This window comes from Artemia franciscana, chromosome 7 (genome assembly GCF_032884065.1).
Source record: "Artemia franciscana chromosome 7, ASM3288406v1, whole genome shotgun sequence".
Lineage (NCBI taxonomy): Eukaryota > Metazoa > Arthropoda > Branchiopoda > Anostraca > Artemiidae > Artemia > Artemia franciscana.
The window spans coordinates 7,533,613-7,553,313 of NC_088869.1; the positions used below are offsets into that span (position 1 = coordinate 7,533,613).

Below are 19,701 nucleotides of genomic sequence, written 5' to 3' on the forward strand. Positions count from 1 at the left end.
TAATAGAATTATTAGTTAATAATTATAGAAAACAATTATACAAAAGAAAGCAAATAACAAAATAACTAATAATAGTTTCATTAGTTACAAAAAATAGTTATAAAACTAATTAGTTGTAGAATTAGTCTTGACACTAATAGTTTTATAATAATTAATAGTTTAATAAAACTATAATTAATACTTATACAAAATGATTACAGAAAAGAAATCAAATAACAAAATAACTCATAATAGTTTATTAAGTAGTAGTTTAATTAATTATAAAACCAATTAGTTAATAATTAAACAAAAGAAACTAAATAAAAAACTAATAACAGTTTAATAATTGAACAGTTTAATTAGTTATAAAACTAATTGGGTAACTTCAACCAATATGGGCCCTTCGGTTCTAATTGTCAACTTTAAAAAAGAGATAATATAGTACTAGGGGTTTTAGTCTATAAATACAATTACGTGCAGCTGTCTCACAATTTATTCTAAAGAAAACAAATTCTATTAGAATTGTACATTTAATACCATTACATTTACATTTAATACTTAATAATAATTTAACAAAAACAAATAATAATATTTAATACTAATAAATAATAATAATAATAATAATAAGTAATACTTAATAATAATCATAATTTACATTTATGTACATTTAATACTATTGTATATTTAATTCTATTAGTATTGTACATTTAATAGCATACCCTTCTGTTTCATTTGTGCCGATTTAGCGAAAATTGTGCCAACACATGAAATAGAGAAATAAGACAAAAAAAGGGTTCTTATGGTCCAAATATAATATAAATTTCCTTGAATAAAAACAATAAAAATTATAGGACAAGTTCGCGTTATACAAACATTCTGTTTATACTTTCGAAATCAGCGTAAAAATTATACATAAAGCTGAAATTCAGCAGAAAAAAAAAACAGATCAATGCCATAAAAGGCATGCATAGAACATGATATATATTTAGCCTGACTTAACGAAACAAAACAATTATTTTTTCTCCTTTTTTTTAGCTATTTATTTTTTAACTAAAATTAATTTCCTGTTAATTATTGCTTTCCTTCATCTTACTGTACAACACCATATTATATAGTTGACATATAGCATATTGAGGTTGTCTTGTAAAGTTGACAAATTGATTGTAAATAGAAGACAGTTACAATTCAATTATGCCAACACGTTCCTTATTTAAGTCATAGTCAGAACACCTGAAACATGTTGTACATCATTTGCATAGTCTGCGTCACCCCCTAACTTTGCTCCGCCCTTGCATCGCCTGTTAACGCTAAGTTAAAAAAGAGAATATAGAGGCAATCCAACTGCCTTTGAGCAATCAGACCTCCCAATCAAAGCGCATTTCTGTTCGGCTTCGAGTCCGGCATTAGATTAAATTAACAAAACAAGTTCTTTCAACTGGAGCAACATTAAAACGAACAGAAATTATTACGTACATGAGGGGCATTGCCTCCTCCTCAATACTTCGCTCTTTGATACATTTTTTAGTACTTTTAAAAAAGGTTCTTATGTTCAAATTAAATGAGTCTTGCGTTTCAAGAATTGGGATCAAATTCAAATGTGCAATATCCTACTTTTTGTTCATCTCAAAATAACTCTTGTTTTTTTTTGCCATGTCCTCTCAGATTTTCACTTGTTGCGATTCATTTTTAGCAGTTTCTCTGTTGTTTCTCGTATATTGTTTTCCAATCCCTAGTGGTGATTGGGAGCTGAAAGCTGAGGACTGTGGGGAGGGGGAGGGTTGTCATCCTCAAAAACATAATTTCTGGACTTTTCAACTACGCCAAATAAAATGGCTGTCTCAAAATTTTGATTCGATGTGTTTGGGGAAATGGTAAGCATGAGAGGAGGGTTAGTTGCCCTCCAATCACTTTCGACTCTTAAAAGGGGCACTAGCCCCTTCGATTTCCAATCGAATAAGCCTTTTTGAAGTTTCTACGAGAACAAATGGCCGCCTCAAAATTTCTATCAGATGCATTTCGGGAAAATAAGAGGTGTGGGAGGGGGGGAGGTCATCTCAAAATAACCCTTGCTTCTTTTTGCCATGTCCACTCAGATTTTCACTTGTTGCGATTCATTTTTAGCAGTTTCTCTTTTGTTTCTTGTATATTGTTTTCCAATCCCAAGTGTGAATTGTATCGAACTAATGGTCCTATACAATCAAGAGAGGGTTTATTTGAGGGGTCCATATCTGGATAGTCAAGGGGCATGGGCTATATAAAAATTTTGCTCCCCAAATTATTGGGGGCAGGCAATTGTCAATAGTCTATGTAATTTACTTATATTCACACCCTTTGAAGAATATTTTATACACACGGAGGTATTAATGATCGTACTTTTAATTAACAAACACATGGTAACAATTATTTTAGAGCTAGAAATAATATTTTCTCGGGAAACTTGTTTAGTATTTCTTTCTTATTTTCTTGTCTTCATCAAGATGCAAATGAAACTTTAGTCTAAACAAGGTTTTGAAGAGGCACTATAATCGACGCACTATATCTCGCATATTGTTTTCCAATCCCAAGTGGTGATTGTATAGAACCAATGGTCCTACACAGTCAAGAGAGACTTTATTTGAGGGGTCCATATCCGGATAGTCAAGGGTCATGGGCTATATAATAACTTTGTTCTCCAAATTATTGGGGGCTGGTAATTGACAATAGTCTATATGAATTACTTACTAACTCTATAGCCTTAGTTTTCACTTATTGCCATTCATTTTAGCAGTTTCTCTGTTGTATCTCATAAATTGTTTTCCAATTCCCAGTGGTGATTAGGAGCTGAGAGCTACGATTTTACTTAAAACTTGTGAATAATAAGATGAATATACACCAGGACAGAACTTAATTCAATAAGGATCAATGAAATTATGATCATTCACTGCAATATAGAAAAAAATACGATGCTAAATGGCAAAACAAGCACAAAAAATAAATTTTGATAAGGAAAAATAAGATTATCCCCAATCCCCAGTTGTTTCCCAATAGTAGGTTTTCCGTTTGATCGATACTCATACTGCTTTATTGTATTTTAATACTCAAATCAAAGAAATAATAATTTTTTTAATGCTCTAAAATGTTAGCATTTTCAACATCACAGAGACACAAAAGAGCGGGAAAAGACATCACAATCCTTCAGATTCTGCCAGAAAATCGCGAAAGTAGGAGGCATGGGTAAGGAATCCCACGATATCACCGATAAACCCACTATTTACTTTTTCATAAATTCTATTTTAAGGTTGCCGATCGAAAGCCGGATTATATAGTATAGCGTCTACATTTTCTTAGGACTTAAATTCGCATCCTTCACCCTTGAGGCCATATAGCTTCAGAATCAAAATATAGGATAACCAATCTACATTCAAGCTGCCCCACTCCAAGCCTTTTATTTTGGCCAGGACATTTTTATCACCCTATCCTCTCCCTCCAGTTAAAAGGGGATAGAACTAGTTAAATCCCTGGGCAGTGGCATACCAGGATCTCCCTTTGGGGGGAGGGGCATCAGTCTACCTATAACAGAGTCATGAAGATAAGAAGTTTATTGATCATGAATCTTTATTCATGAAGTTTAGCGTGTCTGAGTTGACGCCGCAAAGAGAAAGTAAATTATACAACTCTATTAAAAGTAGAAAAGAACAGAAGAGAGAATACAGAAAAGAGAGTCAGAGAGATTTGGAACGAAAAGATTAGGTGAGTTCAGGAGTTAGAAAATTTTCAAATTTTGCATTAAGAAGAGTCCATTTCCCTGGATTTTTTATTCTTTTATATACCCCTGTTTGGGTAAATATAGTGGCTTCTGAAAATTAGGTCCAGGGGAAACCAAAGCCTTGGGGAGGAGAAACATGGCCTGGGGGGCAACTGCCCCGCCCCCAAGCCCCATAGCAATTTACACCCATGATTAAGATACCTTTCAAATATAGGGGAGGTTTCCAATTTAAAATTACCCCTAGTACGATCTCGCAATTTGAGTCTCTCGTATTGGTAAAAAATTCGAACTACTCCCAGCAAAAATTAAAAAGCCACAGCAGCTTAAACATGTTTCGAATTTGACAAGCACAAAAAAATAGGAAAGAAGTCTATGAGATTCAGACAATCTGAAGTTTTGATCAACTACCGGGTTAAGGAACATGGTTTGTGTATAATAGAAATAGAAAGCACAATAGAAAGCAGCTCTATTGTGCTAGACGAATGTGGACTGGCTTTACCACAAATTCGAACTATATAGCTGAATAACGCAAACTCCGGAGGTTTTTCTACTAAATCGATTTGCGTCGCTGTCACTGTCAGCCACCTCAGCAGGGCCTCTTAGGATATCTTATAACTATCTTATTCATTTTATTTATTTTCTTTTTATAGTTATAATATCGTATTATTTGTGTAAATATATTTCTAGCGTTCAGTGTATTTCTCTTCCCATTCCGTTTTCATTGCTCAGTTCATTTTATTTTCGTTTTTGTGACGGGTTTTATAATAAATGAGAATAATATAAAAAATGATATTTAAATAGGAAAAGAGCAAGAAATCCAGCATTCTTATTCAATTTATGGTACAGTTTCGTTAAATAAACTGAACTGGAAGCACTCTTTGTTAAATTTTTCGTAAATATTTTCGTAAATGTATATTTTTGCAAATTCGGACTCTCCTACTCTATACCAGTAATGTTTGTTTACGTTGAGCTTTACGTACAATCTTTGTGTCATAATTTCGCCGGTTTAAAAAAAGCAAAAAGCAAAAATAGGATAATTGTAGTTTGCATAATCGATTTTCCCACCGAAATTCTATTCTATCTCCACGAAAACTATTTGAATTTTTAAGATTTGCTCCTGAATCAAAAGTCGCTACTAGTAACACTAGTAATGTAATACTATTAATGGGCTACTAGTAAAAACTAGCTACATTCTAGTAATAAAAAGATAGAAGAAAAATAGAAAGCAAAATTTTTACACAAAAAGTATGAAAAGGGTGAGAAGGAAAAGCAAACGCTAAAAAACCTATGCATCTCAAATGTCTCCAATTTCCAGGAATATTCCGAACGTTCAGCAAGAAAGGAAATATCCAATGTATGTCTCAATACATAGTTTCAATTTCACCCAGATTTCGTAAAAATAGCTTGTTTTGCTATTTTTCCTTCCTAAATACAGCATTTTATCATCTAGCTTTCCATTCGAGTGACTTCTATAACTCAGCTGTTAGGACTTTCTCAGCGTTTAAACTAAGTTTAAAATTCTAGGTAGAATTCTATCGTCCTAAATCTTTTTCCGAAAGTCTTCGTGAAAGTTCAGAATATCCTTCCATTAATTACTATGGCTATCATTACACGTTGTTGTCTGCTTGTGATTTCGACAGTAAGAACTTTTCTTTATCAGATTTTAAACTAGGGTTGAATACATAAAAAAGTTAAAAATTTTTTATGAATTAGACCTTCAGTATCCTCATCAAAAAAGAAAGAAAAACATAAAAAACAGGCTTTTCAAATAAAACATGTCTCGCTATAACGTTTTTTCCCAGCACTAAATCAATGAAATATCTGCCAAGATCTTTGCATCACGCCCATGTCTGACCATTTAGTCATCGAAGCCACGCCTCGTGGACTACTTTGATTGACAGTCCTCCGGGTTCAAAACCCGTCAGTATATCTGGTTCTGGCTGTAGCTGATGTAGGGTGTTATAGGAAACGTCACTATCAAATGCACCGGCTTCAACAAAGAACCCACTTTCCTGAAATTGTAATATGAAATTTCTCAACTTCCCTACTTGCAAACTAAAGTGAAACAATCCTGTTTTAGAAATGAGATAGATAGGTATTTATGTTTGTTTCAAGTATCTTTTATATATATATATATATATATATATATATATATATATATATATATATATATATATATATATATATATATATATATATATATATATATATATATTCTATTTTACAAATTCATTTAATATTTTTAGAATTGAGCACAAAAAACTCTGGAAAAAAGTCTAGCATATCTTTCTTAACCTTTAAAGTGACCACATTTCAGAGGCATAGCTAACGATTGCCATTAACGTGGCTTCAAATATCCTTATCATAGTTCGAAGGCTTGTCTCCTTCCTCCCCATCTGCTCAATGTCTCCCTCTTTCCATCCTCCCAAGAAGCCCCAATTTCCCTTAAATCCTTCCTTACGACCATCTCACATTCCATTCGAGGACTAACTGCTTTTTGTTTGGCTTTAGATGGTTGGACGAAAAGGACAATAAGTGGCAATATTCCATCCTTCATCTGCAGAATTGGTCCTAGCCACCTCAAACTTTCTCTCATTATAGCCCCAGAAAGCGAGATAGAACCAAATTTTTTCGCACAGCTTACTGTTTGAGGTGCGTGCAGTCAGATGGAAAAAGAATCTGTAAACTCTTTGGAAAATATGTAACAAATCCACCTCAGTCATTCAAAGTGAACACGTTTCAGAGCCCTACTTGAACACTGTCATCACTTTAGCTTCAAATATTCTAATCTTGGTTTGAAGACTTATATTCCTACTCTCCCATACTTTTTTCAACAGTGAAGAAACACCCTGGGAATTGGCTATTCTACTTTTTACATCTTCCCTGCGTTCGCTATCTTTGCTAATACCAGGCAAATGAAGCTATCCACTTGATCGATCTTCCGTTACCCAACACCATTTCTTCACTTTCACTTATTACTAGTCTGACAAAACCAAAGTTAAAGAAATGAAGACTCAGAATGGGATTTTTAAGGCCAACAAAATGCTAGACGAACAAAGCGAATATTTCGGGAGGACAACCGCCTCCCTTCCATCATCACCATAAGAGAAATATATATATATATCTAATATATAATATAGCATAATTCATTTCTTTAATTTAATTTTGTTAAGGCCAGTCAATGTGGTTTATAAAATTATCTCCCTAATCTGGGCGACTTAGTTTTCTTAAAATTAATTTCACCCCAACATCACAGCCATTCACACCCTATTCTAGGTCTCCTTATCTCCTTTTAGTATCAATACTAACGTAAAAAAAAAGACATTGCTTTAAAATCGAAAAGCTGCGAAATGGATCACATTTAAAAAATTAAAGTCACACAAGGATCCTCAATCTGTAAATTTGGAGGGCCCAAAGTTAGAGCTTTTAAATCAAAATTGCACGTTTTTTAGGATATTGGGTTACATAAAAATAGTTTCTATATTTGGAAAACCTTTGTTCAGAGTAAAAGAAAAAAAATTGGTTATAGAAATATTTCCTTTTTTAACCATTTTTAGCTAATTTTCAAAATATTTTCCAGAAAATATATGGTTATAGAAAAATTTTTCCTTTTTAACCATTTTAGCTAATTTTTAAAATATTCTCCAGACTAAAAAGAGTAAAAAGAAAAAATTAAAATCATCATCTGGAATTGCTATAGAATATTTCTCTTCCTGGCATATAGTAAAAAGATAAGGTTATTTTTCATCAAAGACTAACATTTTTCTGTTTTTATTCCTATATTCACGGCACCAGGTATCTGATATGTCGCTATTCCTTTACCTCGTTCCGAAACATCGAGGTTTTAAATGTCGGTCGAACCTTCTCTTGAAGGAGTCAAGGGATTTTCAGGAATAAAATCCCCAGGAAGATCGTTCCAGATATGTACAACGCCAGATGAAGCTGTTTCTCAAGTACTCGGTTCTTAGTGTGTCCTCCTTAGACAACTGGACTGAGCTGCGTGTCTTTGTGCCCGGACAAAGAGGGAGGGGGCGGGACGATGCTAAAGAGCTTGTCTTAGCGATACACATTCATGTAATTGAAAGAAAGCCATCGACGTTACATAAAACCTTCCATTTAGAGGCTGGAGCGAGTCAAGTGCGGAGGCGCACCTTACCATATTCTGGAAGTTCTGGAGTGATGCCAACAGCGCTTTCAGAGCACCAGAATATATCAGGCATCCATATTTAGCTGTGGGTCTGATGCAGGACTTGTAGAGTGGGGATAGTCGAGCTGAATGGAAGAGAGTTTTGCAGCGAAGAGTAACTCCCATCTTCCTTGCGTAGAAGGTTCTCAAATGATCAAGGTCATTCCAGGAAAGATCGGTGGAGAAATGAATCACCAGTAGACGAAGCTCATCAACTCTCTTGACACCTTCATTTTTGAAAACACTCGTTGAACACAGGTGTACACGTTGCACCTTTGATTGGGTATTAAGAAGCTCCTTTGTTTTCGAAGCATTACAACGGATCATCCATGCATCAGACAGCTTTTCGAACTTCAAAAGGCCTACCTGTAGGGAAAGAGAGGCTTGTGTTGGATCTTCGTGTTTTGGGACGGCTGAGTGTGTCGTGGTATCGATGGCAAAGTGATGCAGAGGGTTAATCGATCAATCTGTCTGTATCCAAAGGGGATCGATCAATCTGTCTGTATCCAAAGGGGCCAGATGGCACGCATTAGCGTCATTTTGGCGGTTTTTTGAGGCGGTTACGCATCGAATTTTAAATCGGCACATTTTTGAAGGAAAATTACTTATTCGGCTATCTTCACCAGAAAAATTGAGCTTTCGGCAAATTTTCACTTTTGTGGCGGGTCAGCTTTAAGTCAGACATACGGTAACATTATTTGTATCTTCAAACCAATTGACAGATATCTTTAGACTCTGTGTTCACCAGAAAGAGAAACATGTGTACCATTTCGTTTTAGACTGAGCCACCAGTTTGTCAATACATACCAAAAAGTGAAATGAGAAAAAACTTAGGTGTCAAAGTAGAAACAAAGGACCAAGTAGAGTGGAGCCCACATGCTCACCAATGTATGTTCAGTAAGTGGAACAGCTATTAAAAGAAAAATTGTGTAGTGAAGACCCATGCGATGCAAGTGATCATGTGTAAAGGAAGTGCCATGGATAGGGGGAAGTCCAGTGGGGGAAACCGGCCTTACCCAGAGGAGTTAAGAGGTATATGTTTAATGTTGTATTTTGCATAAAACAAAGTGACTATATCTCATTATAGCGATTGTACTATAGATTCTATTAAAAGGACATGAATTTCATATACACAATGAAAAAAATTTAGATAAAAAAAGAAGTTTCATTGTGGTCAAAACACAATGGTCCGATTACCATTTTTTTTATTAGAGTTAGACCCGCTTTTTGGGCCCTTGCTGGAACATTATTACATAGATTCCCTCCAAATAGACCAAAGAAAAGGTTAAATAATTCAAGTTTTTTACATTTTGGCTTGAATGCCACAGTGGCAATTTGCGACTCCAACTGCTTGATTTTGAGCTTGTGGTGGTCTTCCTGTTTGACTTGGAACTTGTGCATTCCCTATCTCGTCAGACCATAAGAAAAACCGACAATCAGTTGTTTGATTACCACATTTATAAAACTGCCTGCCTGAAATAGAAAAAAAAATCAATTAATTACAGTTGGACTTAAAGAGCATAAAAAAAACAATGCTCTGTTTTGCGCCACCTTTTATTCTCGTAAAAATGAGAAAGTATATGAACACGCTTTGGTTTGGTATCTTTTGAACTAAAACGGATATTGACAAGTTGTGGAAACTGGCAATGCCGTACGTGGTTTTAAGAAGCAATGTTTATCGATCTTAAGCTAGATTCTTAACGTAAACACCTCAATGCAGCATAAATCAGTCTGAGGCTAATAAAGCCACGCACGCTCCTCCTCCATTTCATTCTATTCAAAGCCTCCCATTTTCCTTGAATCTTTACTTAAGACACCCTCCACCCTATCCAAGGACAACCTGATTTTCGCTTGGCCCTAGATGGCTGGCCAACAAGGACGATCATTGTAAATCAGTCATCCTTCATGCGCGAAACGTGTCCTAGCCATCTCAATTTCAAATACATTTTAATTTAGCTAATTTATTTTGCAATTAATTTAACTAAATATTTTTAATCTTAAACAATATGAAAAAATGTTTCATATTCGGTTAGTTCTTTTTCGAGTTAGCGCCGAGAAAACCAGTTTCTCTAAACGGCAAAACTTGGGACACAATTATTGGAAATTATATGCCATTTATTTCTCACTCTTAGTCCAGATTAAAAAAACAACAACAAAAAAATAAATGCTAGAGCTAGCTCTTGAAATTAGTGGAGTTTAACTTTGGCAATCGCATTTTATGGTTTCCGACAAAAATATATCTACATGTGGGTAAAAATTAAGCTCAAATTTGTTTCGAATCACAATTGAGACAATGTCTTAACGCGGATATCCAATTTTGTTAGATTCTTGAAATAAAGGGATTTTATATTCGATACAGTCCTCATAATCTTAAATTCAAGCGTCTGATTTTGGTATGAAAACTAATACGATATTCACAATGCAAAGTTCAAAATAGCTTATCAAAAACGCAACATGAGGAATCTCAATTTTACAGTAGCTTGCCAAGATGCAGATATTGATAAATTAAAAAAAAGAAGTCCTTTAGATGCATGAGATCTTTTTCAGTGATCACAGTAATGCAGGCATAACGCAGTTTAAGGGCCTTCAATCCAGTTACCCGTTAAATCGTGAGGTTTAAATATTTCCCAAACAACTTCTTATATTTTCAATATAATTCACCTATTTTTGGCATTAAAAATCTTTGCCCCCCCAAAAAAATATGCACCCCCCTTCCACCAAAATAGGTAATAGTATGAAACCCTCCGAAACAAACACATGAGTATGTGCCTGTGGATAAGTTTCATGAGATGTAGCTTATTGCAATTAATTACAATTTTTTTGCTCTATTCAAAGCTGTAAGGACAGCAAAATTATTTTGCGCGATTAATTTGAAAATGGAAAATTATGGTCAAGTCTATTATACCGAAATTATAGCTGAAATGAAACAAATAAATAGAGTTAAAAATATTGAACCTCAATAGAACTTTTTAAGACAGGTCCTTACAAAAAGATTTTAATTTATCCTTATAGATAAATACAACAAGAATTTTCTATCTAGAAAAATACAAACTGCAGCTTAGTGATCTCTGACGCATAAAAGGAAACACTTATTTTAACAGGTTTAAGTAAGCGCTTTTGAACACAATTCAATAATTGTACTACAATAACAAGCTAAGCTAATTGAACGCGGGGTTAATGTTAGATCGCATCAGGGTTGCCTGTGTTCCTTCAGTTTTGAAAATATCTCTGAAGATGTAGAAATTTCTTATCAAGTTAAGCTCTGCATTTACGGGACATAGTTCTTTGTGGCTACAAAACATGGTCAATGAAAACTTTTAAGCGCAAGATTATTTTCTGGCATTGTTGTCTAAACTGTATTTTAAATATTCATCTGTGCCACAAAACACACAAAGATATTATCTGAAGATGTGGGTATACAGTGGTGCACCGTATATCGTATCCATATTCCACGTCAATTACATGTGGTGGTATCACTTGAGCGGGGGCTGATGTTCAGCAGTAAAGAAGTAACATGATTTTTCACCTCCATTGCTGAATATCAGACTTCTAAATAATTATTCGCAAGCAGTATTAAAAGCGTCCATAAATCTTAACTACTCCCTACTGAAGTGAGACGATAGTTTGATATGCACCAAGTACTTACGTTTTTAGTTGTGCTCAGTTTAAAAGGGGTCTATTTTTAAAATGACCCCCTTTCCAATTGGATATTTTAAAAGTACACAGTGAAGTGCTACCGGGTACGGGGCACTTAGTAAAAAGACGTACAATTTCTATGTATTTTTTTTTCTTCCAACCACTTCGTATGGAAGATTTGGCAATAGATATTTAGGGGGATGCACGATCAACTGGAAATTGAAAGTTCTAGTGCCCTTTTTATGAGTCGAGCGATTGGATTAACGTAAGGTATAATTTTCACAAAAACTGTGTTTTTCGCACCATTTATGTATTATGATCTACTGATATCCTGCTAGAACGGTCGTAAAAACTTAGGAAAGGGCTCATTCAGAGCGCTCTGTTTTGTAGCCCGTTCACAATAATATGAAGGAAAATTTAGCCTGGAGAATTGGCAATGTTATCGTTCTTAACTAGGTTTTTCCATAAAAACACATTGTCTGTGTTTTCATATGACAATCTGATAACACTTAGTCCTTTGTCTGACCAAACTAGTCCCTTAGTTCCATTTCCTTAAAGGTGTGTTTTACTAAACCAGCTCTAAAATAAACATACGGAGATTCTCTACATTCAAGAGAATAAAAAAGAAATTTCCCACTAAATGACTGGTGAAGTAGTTGACAGGAAAATATTTTTCCCCCAGGCAAAAAAAAAAAAAATCTGGCTACAAAGACAAAATATGACTCTTACCAGAGCCTAACTAACAAGTCTCCTGGCACTCTGTCTAAGTAGCCTAGTAAAGCAAGTATCTTGGTAGGCAGGATTGCAACGATAGGTGCCAGGCAGCAGGCTTCTTAGTTTAAAGTCTATCCTAAAAATGTCTTTAAGAACTGAAACTTTACAAACATTCTGTCAAGCCTGGTACGGTATGTTGTTTTCTAGTAATCTCGGTATGTTGTGACGATGAAAGTCAACTAGTATGCATTTCAGTTTAAACTCTCTTCTGCAATAGGCTCGGGAGCAGTCTCTACATCCAAGAACATAAGAACGCAAGCAAATCATTAGCACTTACCACCAAATGACTGGTGTATCATATTTGTGCGCATAAAAAGTTTTTTCTTGGGCGTTGTGAAAGCCAGCTGCTGAAGCGAGATTTGGCTCCAGTAAGCTCTTTGGTAGGCAAGGACCTGGATAAAGAAAAGGCCGACATCCGAAAGGATAAAGGAAATGTGCTTCTAACGCTGACGACACCGTGGTGCCAAGTTGCCTTGAACAACCACACGAGAGCCTGAAAAGCTGCAGCTAAGGTGAGGTGAAACGTATTTTGTTTTACATGGTAAATTAAGTAGGGACAAGGTATGCTATGTACGTAAATTCACCTTGGACAAGATAATCATTCAACTTATGTTAATCAGATTGTACTTGTGATATTTGTTCTTGCTTTACGTTTTTAATTAGAAAGAAAATAAATTGTCACTCTACCTTTATTGGGACCTTCTTTTCTAACAGTTAATAACCATATCTGTGCGCATAAAAAGTTTTTTCTTGGGCGTTGTGAAAACTAGCTGCTGAAGCGAGATTTGGTTTCAGTAAGCTACTTGGTAGGCAAGGACCTGGATAAAGGAAAGGCCGCTGTTTATGGTAGGCAAATACAAGGTAAAGCAGCTCGTAGGCAGGAGGGGTGCGACGCCGAGTTTGATTGAAAGAATCTCAATTTATGGTCCATTCTAAAACACCTTAAGAATTGAAACTTGACTTGCAAACTCTAAACTCTACACGCAATGACCAGGAAAATATTCTTACTGTAACGCCTAAAAGTTACATCTTTTTTCGTCACATTTTTAATTAGAAAGTCACATTTTTAATTAGAAAGAAAAGAAATTGTCACTCTACCTTTATTGGGACCTTCTTTTCTGACAGTTAATAACAAAGCTTGTGTTCGACAGGTACATAAAACATCATTTGAACCAGCTACTGCTGTTGATAAAGTTCTTCCAGTAGGCATCGTCGCTGAATTATTCCCAGACGACAATGGTGCTACATCTATATTACCGGCCATAATTAAAATATCATCATCAAGGTCATCACCCCAATCTGCATCCAATTCTTGATCGCTACGGTTAGAGCCACTGTAACTTTGGAATGAACCAGTTCTTACAAAAGAATGCCTAGTTTGTTGGAAGGATCGATCTGCTTCACTGACAGTCGTTGGAGATTGTGGTAGGCCTCTGTCAGGTGGTCGTGAGGAGTTGGCAGGCCTTAGGGGTTTTATGCCAAGTAAGTTTGTGATAAAATCATCACATCCTCCAATACATACAACTACTGTATCGTCGAGATGAGGACGATAAGCACCAGGATTGAACTTGAATTTTAATTTATAGGGAGATCCCTGGCACTGTAAGAAAAAAAGTGCGTGAGTTATATAAATATATTAAAGATAATTTAAGCAAAAATTAATGAAAATTTTATGTAATCGTTAACCTTTTTTCTTACAAAAAAATAGTCTTTTGGTTGTCTACTTATGATGATTTTTATAGCATCATCTTAAGCATTAGTTGCTATTCTAGAATCTAGAAGAGGAAAGCAAGGAAAAGAAAGGAAGAAAGAATATCTAATGGGAAAAAAGACCAACTCTTTTTTTGTAGAAGCAGAGTCCAAAAAGAGAGAGAACTATTCCCAATATAGGGAATATATGAATTTATAATTTTCTTAGTTGTAAGGCATCACGATTATGTATGATTTCTAGATTTTTTTTGTCACATACATTACCAAAATATTTTAACATCACGAATGCCCTAAACAAGGTTCTGGTCTTTCTATTTGAACATTCCCTGCACCCCTCTAACATTTTAGCACGTTGGGCCAAAAAATTCTACCTCCAAGGGGATTCTGGTAGGAACCCGTTTGGTAGTATCAATTTTCCAGTCAAAATTTGCACTTCGATGATACATTTTACAAAAATAATTATCAAATTTTTTGTCTATTCTATATTGGGCATTGACTGTTCTTAAAACAGTCAAAAAGAGAGACAATTAGGCTTAATTAAAAAATCATATCTGTATTCCACTTTTACGCTATTTTTACATCAAATAATTCAAATAATAGAACTAAGAAATTTGAAAGCCTTAACGGGGCATGAGCCATCCACGGTTCTTTTGAAAAAAATCGGTCACATGAAAAGCTTATAAAGACACAATCGGCTAAGGCAGAAGAAGAAAAAGCTTTGAACATTCCCGATCAACGATGCCTTATTTATAAACCCGTACAAAAAGATGCGTTATGTTTTCAACAGTAAAGTGAAAGATTTTGTTACTAAAAGAGCTTTTTAAAATTATGAACCAACGCAAGATGTCCACATTTTCAGTCTAGCACCCTCCTGGAAATAAAAACCGAGGTATGAGGATTAAGGATTATGAGGTATGAGGATTAAAGAAGATTTAGATCCACGGATTGGTCTAAGACGGAGCAAGAACTAGCCTAAGATAACTAGACAAACTACAGCTGACAGGACAAAATAGTCGTCGAGAATAATTCAAAGGTCCCAGCTTCAATGTCTGGTTTCCCTAGGAAGTACACCAAAGTAGGATAGTTTTAAGTGAACCTCTTCTTGAGGTAAGATAAATTCATTGTAATGTCCCAATTTTATTTATTTATTTCTAACCCGTCACACAGTACAAAAAAGTACACAGAGACAAAGTACATGGAGAAAACTACAAAAACAGGAATAAGAGACAGAAAAAAGAGGTACCACAGCTATCAGAATAATTTATAAAGAACATCTATAAAACACTGAACAAATTTTGCATACATACAAGTTTGAATATCACTATATAAGAAGGGGATAACAGGGTTGGAAACTGATTTTGCGATTGCGTTTTGATAGAGCTATTGCCGTGTCAGCTACTTTATAATTGCGGACTAATACTGAATTTCGGGTCCACGGGCGTAAACGAAGTAAATATTTTGCAAAAATTTTGTAAATATTTTGCAAATAAATGAAATATACTGAACGGAGTTTAGATGTATCTGTTTGTGAGAAAATCTTCCAAAATGGTGCTGTGTATTGAAAATGTGGTAACGCTGTTGAATTCTACAGTTCAGCGAGGATTATTCGGTTCAGACGTTTTTTATTTCGGATATCTGAAGCATAAGACGCACCCAATTTTTTTCAAGGTGGGAAGTCAGCAGCAAAGGGGTTTGCTTTTGGGATAGGCCAATTGGTAGACCTAGATAAAAAGTTTTCCAACTGGCTTTCCTAAAGAATGTCCCAGTTGGACTGACAGTGTGAGACGCGAACCCAATTAAATAAAAAATCCTCGGATTTTTCAGAATTAAATTCCAGCCCCATTTTGGAATATTCACTCTCAAGTATGCAGAAGTATTCTTCAATACGCTGTAATGAACGACTAAGATTAGTGACATCATCCGCATAACAGACATGTGTCAGGTTTGTTGCAACCTCAATGCATGAGGATAAGCATTTTGATTGATTATTATGCTTGGCAAAGCTAGGTTTTTCTGTTCTACCATGAATAAATAAATAAAATAAACAAAATGTGGTATATTTGGCAATAAAATATTCATAAATAGAATTTACGTTTAAAATTCATCTAATATATGCGCATTTCAAAAATAAAAAATTACTTAAAACAGAAAGCCGAATAAATTTCAAAACTATTTTCCAATACAATTAGTTAAATACGATCGCTCGGTAAAATAAAAACCACATTGGACAAAAATTGGCGTTAAATCGAATTAAAAAACAGAGTTTTTACCGTTTAGATTATTTAAAGATTAAATAAAGTTAATATCATTAAATAAAGTTAAAAGTTAATATCAGTTAATATCAAGTTAACATCCTCCGCATAACATACAAGAGTCACGCTTGTTGCTGCCTCAATGCATGAGGATAAGCATTTTGACTGAGCATTTAGGAAGCCGTTGTTAAAAAGAGTAGGCGAAGTGATAGCACCTTGACGCATATCTTTATAAACAGAAACAAAACTATTAAGATCATTCGGCGGGCTACTGGGACAAAAAAATGTATTTCGTGGAGAAGTCTTAGGTTAGATGAATTGGAAACTAGCAAGTTAAAAAGATTTGTAATTTTAATGCGTACTTTAAGCCGCGAATATAAAATTTTCAAGGTATGAATAATAGAGGGGTGAACTCCCCTTTTTGCCGTATGAAGGAGCATGGCTCCGTGTACCAATGAATCAAATACACGCCTAACATCGTGTGCTGGTAGAACGAGACTTTCCTGGGCCAGTTCAGCCTCTTTTAGGACATAAACTACAACACTAAGGGCATCAACGCACCCTATTTTATTCTGAAAAACAAAATGGTATGGTGGAACGCTACATTCCTCCTTTGATCTACAAAAAGCAGCTCAAACAGGTTAAAGAATGCAGTAAAGATTGTTATAGGCCTAAAGGTCGAACACTGAATGTTAGATTTGCCTTTCTTGGGGATAGGAGTGAGATCACCAATGCAAAAAGACGACGGTAATGTAAAAGTATAAAAAAATTATCTGCATGAGCAATCCTAGGTGTGACATGAGCAAGGGGGTTCTATGAATAACAAGAAATGAACTAATATTATCTCCACCAAACGAAGCTTTCCGTTTGAACTTGGAGACTGCTGTTATTAAGGCTTGCATTGTAACAACATAGTTAGACTCCGGGTAAACAGATAGAAATTCATCAAGTTCAAATTCATATTTATACTCTAAATTTTGATCTGGTGAGGCGAATTCATTCAAAAAAAGTGTTTTCCACTCAAATAGGGGGATATCAGAAACTTTGGGAGTATTCGAGGATGTGGTGTTTGGGGGAGCAAGAGATTTCCATATAGAATTGGACGAACTAGAAACTCTAAGCGAATACGAATCGACAATTCCTGGATGGTGACAAGCTAGCTCACTTACGAAAATCTTTTTTGTATAAAGCCAAATATCATTTAAAACCCCAACCTAGGACGATCACTATCTTACCAAACAGAAGACCAAAGCTTCGACCGAGAGCTCGCTTCAGAGAGTCTTGTGTTTTTTGACCAATCGGGGACTTGAATACCGATGCGTGTTTTTCGTAGTTTGAACCGCTGCGTAGTTTGAACCGCTGCTTTTCCGGCACATCTTAGAGCGTGGCGAATCTCAGCACAGTAAAAATCAAGAGCAGCTTTTTCTCACTTTTGTCAATAGGGCAAGATTTCTGAAGAAGGTGGAAAGGGATGGATTTTTTTTTTGCTTCAAAACAGAATCAAGAACTTCTTGATATAGGAGCAAAGGAATCTTATTCCAGTCAATCTTTGAAAATCACTAAAGCTTGGGCGTATCTTGGTATTAGTGTATATGTTAAATCTAGTTTACAAGACGCTACTATGGGGAGGTGGTCCGATAATTGGTAATTAGATATTACGGTAAACACAGAAATTTGAAAATCAATCAAAGTGTTCCCATGGTCTAGATTTGATGTATAAGATGAATTGTGAAAATACGTAAAATTTTCAATTATTGGCTGCACAATAAGCTTATCAGAAAAAATACCAGGGATAATAGAAGCACAAAGTGATACGGCTTATTCAGAAAAATTAATATCACAATTAAAGTCCCCAGCAACAACACATGGGATATTAGGTTTTTGAACTTGTCTAATACATGCATGTAATTTCTCACAGGCTTGAGCAAATAATCGTTTCGATTCATCATTTTTATAATTAGTGGGCAAATACAAATTTATCACAACGCAACCTCTACCCTTACTGCTAGAAAAGTATTACTAGAACAATACAAACTTGATCGAATACTCGCTGAAACTAAAGTTGCCAGACCTCCAGACGGACGACCTAGGGAATGAACAGGCTTTGCGGGAACGGAAAAAGCACGAAAGTCTCTACTCATATTCAATAAATTAAGAGTAGGACATGGAAAGAACTGTTCCTGAATACGCATTAAATCACTATTCAGCAGCATACCTTGCAATACTGATATTTTATTCAAGAAATTACCATTTATGTTGCATGAAACAAATCTCACATCTTGGCACTGATAAGTAGAGAGCCCTGGTAAGTGCATTACGAATTCTTTTTTTTTCACTATCTAGATTGGACGGACACTTTACGCCGTAACTGGTGTGACTATAACCGCTGTAACTTATAGCACGGCTTCTCACGGGATGAGATGTGCTCGGAAGAACCACATCTTGAACACGAGGTCACATTTTTGCACTCTGCTTCTTTGTGCCAACTTCTTGGCAATTGAAACACTTTTTTGGCATGAAAATGGGCTACGAAAGCAAGCCTTTCAAGCGTCTTTCGTAGCCTGTTTTGACAGATTCACTAATAAATGTCTGCAAATTAAGTAGCCGTTCAAAAACAACTTTAAATGCCCTAGATCTACCACACTAACTACTAAAGAGCATTTAAGAATGTGTGTCATGAGCAATGAAAGCTGGAAACTTCACTGACGTAGTGAAGACGTTTTAGGAAAGAAACTGACGTTAAATGTCAGTACGTTTGCTGGTACGTTTGTTTTATTATATTTTGCTGGGACTGTTTCACACTTGCAGCGATTAAATTGGCAGCCTTTCTGCTTCGCACAACAGTTTTCATTTTTTATCATTTCTGCTCTTCAATATCTTTCGAAGCAGACGGATATAGACAATCTACAAATTACTTCCTCTATTCTGGCGAAGACAGGTTGGGACAGTTCTTCAAGACTACAGCGTAAGTGAGTGGCTTCGCGTTACGCTGGAGTCCTGGTAATATGCAGGTTTTTGTAAAAATTTAACTATTAAACTTCTCCCTCAAGAATACATTTACTTAAGAATAATCAATTTATTATTATTAATTAATCATAGTTAATTTGTTACTAATTAATTTCTTTATTACTAATTAATTTATTAATTAATAATTAATTTTAGAATAATGCTTAAGAATAATTTCAAAGCAAACATCGACCAGAAAGCAATTAGGCTTAACCTAATCCCAGTCGTGGTAAGGGTGAACTATGCAGGTTTTTGTATGTGTCATAGGAAAGTAGGTTTGACAAAAGCCTAAGTTTTTATAAAAGCCTAAACAGATTCAGTACACCAACGATTAAGTGATGGCATACCGCAAGTACAACTGCATTTGCCGTGTCTTGTGTATTTGGAAGTCTACCGCGCTCAGCCTATTCATG

General features: G+C 35.2%; 1 protein-coding gene across 1 annotated transcript in view; it reads right to left on the minus strand.

The window, feature by feature from the left end:
- LOC136028791 (DNA topoisomerase 3-alpha-like) overlaps window positions 1–19,701 on the minus strand; it is a 61,771-nt gene that overhangs the window by 10,403 nt on the left and 31,667 nt on the right. The window contains exons 9-10 of the mRNA XM_065706695.1: window positions 13,419–13,920; window positions 9,218–9,383 (exon numbers count right to left, since the gene is read on the minus strand). Of these exons, the coding sequence (XP_065562767.1) occupies window positions 9,218–9,383; window positions 13,419–13,920 (668 nt within the window). The remainder of the gene's footprint in view (window positions 1–9,217; window positions 9,384–13,418; window positions 13,921–19,701) is intronic.